General features: G+C 48.3%; 1 protein-coding gene across 2 annotated transcripts in view; it reads right to left on the bottom strand.

Moving 5' to 3' along the window:
* Positions 1-8: 8 nt before the first annotated feature.
* Positions 9-9,673, bottom strand: part of DAAM1 (dishevelled associated activator of morphogenesis 1) — a 170,703-nt gene continuing 161,038 nt past the window's right edge. For both annotated transcript variants that reach the window (XM_019550908.1, XM_019550909.1), the window contains 4 exons: positions 7,170-7,230; positions 4,747-4,878; positions 2,423-2,593; positions 9-224 (listed from right to left, as the gene is read on the bottom strand). In XM_019550908.1, the coding sequence (XP_019406453.1) occupies positions 15-224; positions 2,423-2,593; positions 4,747-4,878; positions 7,170-7,230 (574 nt within the window). In that variant the 3' untranslated portion in view covers positions 9-14. The remainder of the gene's footprint in view (positions 225-2,422; positions 2,594-4,746; positions 4,879-7,169; positions 7,231-9,673) is intronic.

Raw genomic sequence — 9,673 nt, 5'->3', positions numbered from 1 at the left:
CCCCCCCGGGAGAATCAGAAGTTGAGTTTCGTGATGGGCCTCTCGCGGCTGCTGTCCGTCAGCTGGTTGGTGATGCGCTTGCGGTTTCGTTTCAGCTTCGAAAGGTCTCTGTCGAAGACTTCGCCTGACCGCAAGGCCGAAACGAGGTCGTCAAACTCTCCGCCTTCCTCGCTGTTTTCTTTAGCCTTTCTGGCCTTGCGCTCCCGCTCCCGCTGCTCTTTGAGCTAGAGAGGAATCAAGAAGGGGGATAGAAGTTAAGCCGATTCCCTTTAAAGCGCTCACACATTAAGGCCCTCTTTTGTCTTTTGGGCTCGGTCCACACTTTGGTTTTCGTGTCCTACAGCCCGCAAGGGGGATGCAGTCGCGCTGGTATAAGCACAGCTTACCATCAGCATGAGGCAGGATCTATATACCACCCCGCTGCCTCCAAGTAACATGCCTTGCTTGCTCGCTCCTGTCCTACACGTGCCCACGCCCAGCAATTCAGCGGAGTCGGCTTTGTGGGGTCTGGGGAATATGTCCTGGCATTGCTGTTAGGCACTCCCCAGGACAGGAGCCATCCTGGGCTCTTCAGAGAGACAGTAAGACATGGTCTCAGTCGTCTTTGTACCTGATTAACTGCATCCACACTGGGTAAAGGGTTTGCGTGGCCAGCTTTAGCAGATGCAGCAGAAGCAGAGACAAACCCCCACATACAGCTCTGACTACAGCGGTCTCAACCCAGTAGCCCTGGTTTGCACAGAGCGCCTGGGCCCACTCCCTTGGACATCTCACGGAGGGGAAGCACACAGTCCTTTCTGTGCCTGGCTTGCAGGGGTTTAAACAGTGATATTTTGAGGGACTGGATATTCCAATACAAAGTTTTGGTCCATTTTCCAAAAATGGAAAAGGAAACACAAAAACAGCAATGATAAAAATAACTCCCGCTTATTGCCTCCTTATCTTGATCAATGACAGACGGAGGCAGGTTTTTTCCCCCCTTAAAAAATATGAATTTTTCAAAAATTAAACATTTCCAGAGGATTGGAGGGGGGAAGAGGGACAGGAGAATACAGTCAAGTTGCTGAAATGATCTGTTCTACAACAAAACGGCTCGTGCCAGGAGTTGGGAAGGAGATTGCTTTTTTTCCTTTCAAACCCCGCATCTCCCCCGACTATGCGACAGACTCCCTTCTCCAGAACAGAGCTCATCCTTTATCAGAAAGGAACATCTGAAAACAAAGCGAGTGAGAAGCTGCTTTTGCTTTATAGCTGGCTGCTTGACATTATCCAGTTCTGCGAACGTTTAGCAGGCAGTCGTTTTGGTGGGACTCCAGTAGAGCAACAGAGATAAGGCAGCCCCCTTCCCATGGACACTGCCCAAAATTGCAGCACTGGTATTGCTGCTGAGATAATGCTCCTGTTCTCACATGGAGGCAGTCGCTCGGCAGCGACTCTTAAAGGATTATGTCAATTAATGGAATTCACACAATACGGGGCCAAATTCTTCGGTGGTGCGAGCTTGCTAAGGCCCACGGAGTTAGCAGTTCAAGCAAACTTGGCTCCCTTTATTCATTTGAATAAACCCCAAGTCGGCACATCTCGCACATGCTGAGGGAGTGACCCACACCGGAGGGAGCTGGAGCTGCTAGGACGCACGTAATGTCTGGTGCGCGGCATGACTTCGCCTCTGCTGAGACCTGCACGGTCTCGACAGGCAACGCTGCTACATCCGGTCTGCCGCTGTTAGGTGCTGGATTTGGATTTAGCTCTGGGGCTATGTTAAAGCCACAAGACCCTTTTTAATTTTCCAAGGGAAGCAATTATTGTCATTCACTCTTCGTATCAGAGTAGAGGATCCGACTGAAACTGGGGCTTTATTGTGCCTCTGGCTGCAGGGACTCGTATATAAGCCCTTACCCCTAGAAATCTTAGTTTAAAACAGACAGGGCAAAGTGGATCTGCCCTGGACACCTTTAAGTTTATAAAAGGCATGAAGGGAAGAAAAGAAACAACATAATTCTTGCCCTCATTTGACCAGTGGGGAACCAAGGCTGAGATGGACAGAATGGCATGGGCAAGCTGTAGTCATGGTGTGGTCAGTTGACTTTGCTCTGCGGTAACAGTGAAGTGGACACACGCAGCACGTCCTACTACATCGCGAATCACTTGGATCCAGGGTACGGCAGCAGCGTGGGTGTTGCTGCTCCTAGAGGAGTCGAGGAAAGCTTTACCCTCGATTTCAGCAGGGACGGGATTAGAAGACTCGCTCAGTACTAGCCACAGGGACTGAATTCAGTCTGACCTTTGAGAGCGTGCATAATCAAAAAGCCGCCCTCCCTTCCCCTCGCTGCCTGGCATCCGGAGGCAAGGGCGGACACCAACTCAATTGTGCCTGCGTTGAAGTCACGCATGCGACACTGCCCCCAGGTCCTCCTCTCACCTGTGCCTCCATGCGCATCCGGCGCTCCTCTTCCTCCTTCCTTTTCCTCATGTTTTCATTCTCTTGCCTGGCCTCCAGCACAGCTTGAAGAAACTGGTCAAAGATCCCAAAGAACTCGTCTGGTTGCATTTTGTCCATCTCTTCTCCGAAGTGCTTCACTGCCTTGGTAAACTGGGGGCAGAGCAGGAAGGAATTAGTTAAGCCAATGGGAGAATCTAGTGAATTAATGAAACCTTCCCCTGCAAAGCATCTGCCTGAAAACTAGGGAAATATTTAAGGTGGCAGTTAACTGATCAGTGGAGTAAAGGAAATGTTGGGTCTCGATCCATTCAAGTCTCAATTAAAAAATCCATTTGATTTCATTAAGCCATGAACCCAGAGGAGTGAACATGGAAACTTTCCTATAGGTTCAGATGCTAAAATACTCTCTTTCTAAATCACATCAGTTTTTTCATCTCTGTTTCTGCCTAATGTCCTTTATTACCTAACTTGCTTTCATTAACTAAGCAGCAGTAAAAACAAGGAAGCAAAATATCACGGTGCCAAAGACCGAAGACATAAAACTCAGAGTGAACCCGGCAGGGGTAGGGAAACTTGCACTTTTAACTTTTCTTTGAAGTATTTTTGGGGTATTATTTATCGTTGCCACATGGCTCAGATATTAAAACCAAATGTGTTAGTGACGCTTTAAAAAAGATATTTATTATTCAAGCTCAAAAACCGCACTAGAAAGGGGAATAGGGGGCGTGCTGAGCCTTCGGGACTGTTTGGAGACAATTAACACGAGTGATTATAGCAGCTCTGAAGCCAAGGTTGAGACAACAAGTCCATTATGAGCCCAACTCCACGTCCTTGCAGATCTGAGGGAAGCTCTCCTTTAGACTGAGACCCTTTGTTCTTACTTGTAGCTTGAGGGAGATTCGGCGTGTGCAGAAACTTTGTTTTTGAGGTGGCTGAACTTTCTGCTGGTAGTGGAAAATGTAGGGCAACATTTTTGAAAGGTGACAGACTAGAAAGGGCCAGGTTTCTACAGCACCTCAACAGAGTACCTAGCTCCCACCGAGTTCAAGGGGGGGCCTGTCTCGTTGCGCTTAGACTCCTAGGTCACTTTTGGCAAGGAGACGGGGGGGGGCTGAAGAGCGTATCTTTATGTAATGTAGAATATTAAAGAAAAAGACAGGAGAGGAGTGCAAGGGCTGACTGTGATGATGGGGAGAAATGGCCTCTCTCCTGAAGGTGGCAGAAGGTTTTTATGGTTGTTTTTTTATTGTGGGTTGGTTGAGCCTTTATTATGGCTGTGAAGCCTTTCTGAAAGGAATAAGGAGTACTATGCCCAGTTTTGCACCCCCTCGGGCCCACTACAGAAAGGATGTGGACAAACTGGAGAGAGTCCGGCAGAGGGCAATGAAAATGGTGAGAGGGCTGGACATGACTGATGAGGAGAGGCTGAAGGAACGGGGCCTATTTAGTCTGGAGAAGAGAAGACTGGGAGGGGATCTAACAGCAGCCTTCAGCGCCCTGCAGGGTGGTAACAAAGAGGATGGAGCTGGATTTTCTCTGTGATGGTAGATGACAGAACAAGGAGCAATGGGCTCCAGTTGCAGCAAGGGAAGTTTGGGTTAGATATTAGGAAAATCTCTCTCACAAGGAGGGTAGTAAAGCACTGGAATGGGTACCCAGAGAGGTGGTGGACTCTCCATCCTTGGAGGTTTTTAAGGCCTGGCTAGACACAGCCGTGGCTGGGATGATCCTGTTTTGAGCAGGGGGTTAGACTAGATGTGACCTCTCGAGCTCCCTTCCAACCCTCACTTCCTACAAAACTGTTTTGAGAACCGGGACCCAGCGACGACTGGCTTTTCTCAGCCAACCTGCCAGCCCCTAACATCTACGCAACCACGAAACAGGGCAAGTGCCCCACTTCAGAAGCCCAAGAGCTTCACATGGTCTGGGTTGTTTCTGTTACTGGTATCTGAGCCACGGCATGTGTTGCTGTGCGTTGCAGCTGTATTTCCTTCTGCTGTGCAACCAACACTAAATGCAATAGCCTGGCTGCCATGTCATCCAGTTGTAATGCTGCTGACTTTTTGAAATGTTCAAAAAACGACACAAATTTTGTTGCAATTAAAAAAAAAAAAAATCCACAGAGGCTAAAGGGGGTTTGCTGTTTAAAGATCTAATCTGAGTCACTGATCTGTTGTTTCTGCCCACTTGGGGAGATCTTCTGACAGATACGTATGCTCTGAAGAGTCAGAGCCATCCCTCCCCTCCAGGCATCACAGGAAGCTTCAAAGACACCCCACAAAGATCGTGCCGTGGGACCTTACCAATTCTTTTGCTTCCAACAGAAGATCTTCCACGTCAGAGAAGCTGAAACTGGCTAATGTGATGAACTGGCTGACGACGGACACAAACTTGTCTCCGGGTTGTAAGACCTGAGATTTCTGATACTCCAGCTCCTTTAGGGAAACAAATGTAATTTGGGTCAGTGTCTGTTTAGAAAAGGACACAAACATCATCACATTTAAAACACACCCAACTTTTATATTGCCTTTAAAATAAGCACCATTAAAAAAGAAAAAAAGTCACATGCTGACCCTGAAAATGTTAGTCTCTCTCTCTCTCTCTCTATGTACCAGCTGTAAGACTCCAACTACTAAAATGACCTGATGACGAGCCCTAGGATCTAAGAATAAGACTGCAGGCGCTGAGACACAGGATGGATCATTTCTCTGTTCTACTTGGTCTTCTCTGCTTTTGAGAAGCCGGGTGCTGAAATGCCCCTTTCAACACACTGCCTGCTCAGGAAGAGCAGAGGGACACACGGCCAACTGTGCAGAGGGACTGAGGTGGCCGGGCTCATTCTAAAGGTGACCTGTCTTGCTATAGCAAAAAAAAAAAAAAAAGTTAAAAAGAAAAATCATTATTCATCCAGTGTGACTCTGTGGGATGTGATTTTGCATGAACATGACTGTTTGCAGTTTTACTTCCCCTTTCAGGCAAGTTCAAATTTTCTAATTTCATTTGTGGAATGGATGGCACTGGCAGCAAGAGCCCTATGGCTTAACACTTTGGCACAGAATAGCTACATAAGGGGACACATTGCTCCAAGCTTAGCTGCTATTTTCTACTGTTTCTTCTTGTACCTTCCCATTAAGATCAAGAACGTTCTGTGTCAAATTCAAATAAAGTATGCACAGTTGCAGCCCAGCAACTTGGGGTTATTTATGCATTGCTTGGTCTTCTGAAGAAAATAAAGTCAAAACATAGCTCACTATATTTTTTGGTTACCGAAGCATAAATCTACCCATCATCACCTTTTACTGTTAAACGCAGAAGAGTTCTAGCTTTAAAGCAGGGGCTCCCAAGCCATGGTGCATGTACCCCTGGGGGTACACAAGACATCTCTGGGGGGTATGCAGAACTTGTGTAATGGCAGATTTAATTTTCATTATAATAATTGGCATTTAAGGGGCTAAAATATAAAATGCATGCAGATAGGGGTATGCAGGCAGCTGGTAAATCTGGAAGGGGGTATGCAGTAAGAAAGTGCAGGGTCCTCTCCTTTAAAGAAATATGAAGCCTGTTATTTTATTTTAGCAGCTAATATCCAACTTGCTGCTACCGATATACTGTAACGTCTCCCATATCGCATGCCCCCAGGTAAATCACACCTCTGGTTTTGGAAAAGGAGAATGAAAATGAAAAGATTTTTCTGGAGTCTTCCCTGCCTCCGCATGGGCCCAGCTCTAGCTGTAGGACCCCAGACATGTGCAGGAGGGGCAATCTGGAAGCAGATGCGACAGGGTTAAAGCTTGAGCTTTTTAGCTGCAAGGAGAGGGTGAGTGACACTGAGAACTGGACTCTGCCCTTCCTTCAGGTGCCTGGGAAGGGTGCACAGCTCCCTGCAGCCATTCTTGGGTAGAAAGCAGCTTCCTTGCTTAAAGCACACACCCCAATTTTGGACAGCTAATTTTTTGGGGGAAAACATGAGTTTCGTAGGCCATTAAATATAGGGTGTCTGTGTGCATGTGTGTATGTGCATGCATATGTACACATATACACATGTGCATGCACATTCATACTTACATGTATGTTATAGACAGACAGACAGCTGCTCAATGAAGAGCCACCGTCATTGATTGGAGCTGCACAAAGCATTGTAAAAAGCAAGACAGTGTACTGTGTTTTCTCATTTTCTGGCTCAGTGGCACAAGGAGCAATCACTAGGCCATGATTTTTTGGGGTTTCCCTTCCTGAAGCAATCTATATCCACTTTTGCATGTGGATGCAAAGAGCCACCAACTCATCAGCCTGCATTATCCTTCTCCTTCCTCCCTGGGGATCCCGCGCTCCAGTATTCCCCCCCTGCGATTCCCGTGAGGTCAGACTGAGCAAGAGACGCTGCGACCAGACCTGCGGGCCCCACGAGGGACAGTTCTGGGAGCCAGAAAAGCCTCAATCGATGCAAAGGAACGGCTTTGTTCAATAAGCCCATGGCTAAGCTTACCCAACCCCCCAGTGAATTTGTTAGGCATTTGGATGATTTATATCCAGCGTACAGTAATTCCTATCCCAACACCGTCTGAAGAGAACAGGCGTGCATGCAGGGCAGGAAGGAAGACAAACTGATCTCCAGGAAGCAAGATAAAAGCAGCTTTGCTCGGGGTTTCCTGTCCTGCGTCCCTGAGGATGGATGCTCCGATGCTTGGAATCAGAACAGACTATTAAGTGGGTAAATAATACTTACGGTCTCTACAGCTCTCAGCCCGCTCCTCAAGGTGTTTATTTCTTTCTCCAGCTCGGTCATGCTGTTGGAAACGGCAAGATTGTACAAGGGTCAGCAGCTCTCAGGCCATTCCAAGATGCCACATTCAATCAACTGTGCCTTCCCCTTGCCAAAAACTCCCAGAGGGCATTTCCGATTCACAGGTGAGTGCCCCTCATCTGCTGTGACGACAGATGACTCGGAAGCTGGCTCCAGCCATTTATTTCACAGCTCTGCTCATTTCATTAATAAAAGGGACACTGTCAAGTTAAAAAAAGCTGTGGGTCAAAAATTGGCCACACAGCATAACACCCACCTCTGGAGACTCCTGGGTGTAGGAGGCAGGGTCCTTACCCAGCACTGCCCCGGGAGCTACCAAGCGGTGATGGGATACCAGTATTTCCCCCAGGACAGTTTGCCCTCTCCTCCCCAGTTGCCACAAGCCCCCTAGGACTCAGAAGAACGGCTCTGGAGCAAACAGGCCGCTAAACGACGTAGGCTGAATAGGCCACGCATCCCGAAGGTATCTCCAGCACTGCTGCAACAGGCAAGGAGCGGGACCTACAAAAATGATTTCTCCTTCTCTTCCCAAGTACCCAGGGCGATGATCTCTCCTCTCCAGCTGACGGACCTTCAACTTCCTCACCCCATGGGAATTATTTTTAAATGAATGACATTAGATAACATCTGTTTCTACTCTATGAAGAGGAACAACTCTGCTGGGATGCGTCTTGGCACAGCTGATCTGCTTCAGCGGGCAATGTACATTACCTGTTGTCCTGCCCGTTAGTGCTGCAGGACAACGGGAGATGTGTTCTCCCAGAGCTTGAGGGGCCTGGTCTTGCACACCATGGCAATTCCTGCCCAGGACTGGGCCGCTTGACCCCTGGAAGCACCTGCTCAGCTCTCCCTACTTGCAGAGATGTGTCCCTAGGATCGCCAGGGTCTCAGTAAGCAGGGAAGACCTGGAGGTCTTGGGAGCATACCTCTGTGAGCAAGGAAAGCCAGGCAGGTGCTCCCAGGGCTAGAGGTCCCCGAGTGGGAATTTCTGGGACTTGCAGGATCAGGCCCCTCAAGCTCCTAGGGCACCTGCCTGGGCCAGCTGGCGAGTGAAGGCAGCTCCAGGCTGCTGGCACTCCTGCAACCTAAACAGACATCTGCCGCTAACAGCAGCACAAATTGATATCACCTTCACTGCAGCCACAAATTTTGGGCATCTGTGGAGTGACAAGAAGTATGGGCATCTGTTTGCTTGGTCTTTGTGCCTTCATAAAAATGGCTATGGTGGTACAAAGGCAACAGAAGGTGATGCCTGTTTTCACCTATAAAGACACCATTCCCAGACAAAGTTTTTCTTCTGCGTGTAGCAGAAACTGCCCCAGGTCCTGTATGAAGGGGGAGAAAGACCAGAGTCTAATGAAGAGGTTCAGGGGATCTGGTGTTGATCTCGTGCTGCCTGAGCATCTCTCTTTACTAGGGGCTTTCTTGGCTTTGTACACACCACCCTGCTCCCAGAGGCTTCCTCAATGAATTTTACTGACAGAACAACATTTTGTCAAAAAATATAAGTCCACTGAGCCTGCAAGGTTTGTTCCAAATATCTCAGATTGGGCCCGTACTTCTAAGGTGTGGACCACATATATTTTTTTAATTCCTCAATTACTAATAACAAGTGAAAAGTATTAAGACTCGGTCTGAATGAACATGAACATGCTTGCTACCATCTAGGATGTTTTGCAGGTCGCTGCTCTTTGATGGTGAACCTAGGCTTTGCATTAAAAAAGCCCTTTGAAACTAAAAGAGAACCGCAAGCGGCTACTAGGTTTTGTGAATTCCACACACAGCCACCCTCCCCAAACCAAGACTGGCTGACAGATCCCCCATTATATATATGATACAAATCTAAACAAGTTCCTGGTTCACATGCGAGTTAAGCTCAGAAGCAGAACTTCTGACTCAACCCAGGCACATGAAATCCCAGCACAGGAAGGCACGTGCTCAGTTTTAACAGATAAAAAAGCCTTGTGGATTCCAGTGAGACTTAAGTCCCTACCTCGGGGCTTTACTAAACAGGGATTCCTCATTTAGCTTGGGCTTAAATGCTTTGCTCAACCAGGGCCTCAGTCTGTTTATAGAGAAATGCCATCATTTTAAAGCAGTTTAAGCAGGTAGGATTTAATAAAATCAGCCCCCCCACTGGGCCCGCCTCAGGCCCGAGGGGAGGTGCACCCAGGCCAAGGGTCAGGGAGGATCTAGTCAGGGAACTTCTGGAGGGACTGGACGTATTTAGATCAGCGGGTCCGGACGATCTCCACCCCCGAGTGCTGAGGGAATTGGCTGAGGTCATTGCGGGACCTCCGGCACGGCTGTACGAGCACTCGTGGGGCTCTGGTGCGGTGCCAGAGGACTGGAAGAGGGCCAGCGTGGTTCCCATCTTCAAAAAGGGGAGGAAGGAGGACCCAGGAAACTATAGGCCAGTTAGTCTT

The sequence above is a fragment of the Crocodylus porosus genome, unplaced genomic scaffold, assembly GCF_001723895.1.
Source record: "Crocodylus porosus isolate Cpor-Errol unplaced genomic scaffold, CroPor_comp1, whole genome shotgun sequence".
NCBI lineage: Eukaryota > Metazoa > Chordata > Crocodylia > Crocodylidae > Crocodylus > Crocodylus porosus.
Note: the sequence above shows the minus strand (reverse complement) of the source record. Positions and strands in the feature narration are given on the sequence as shown.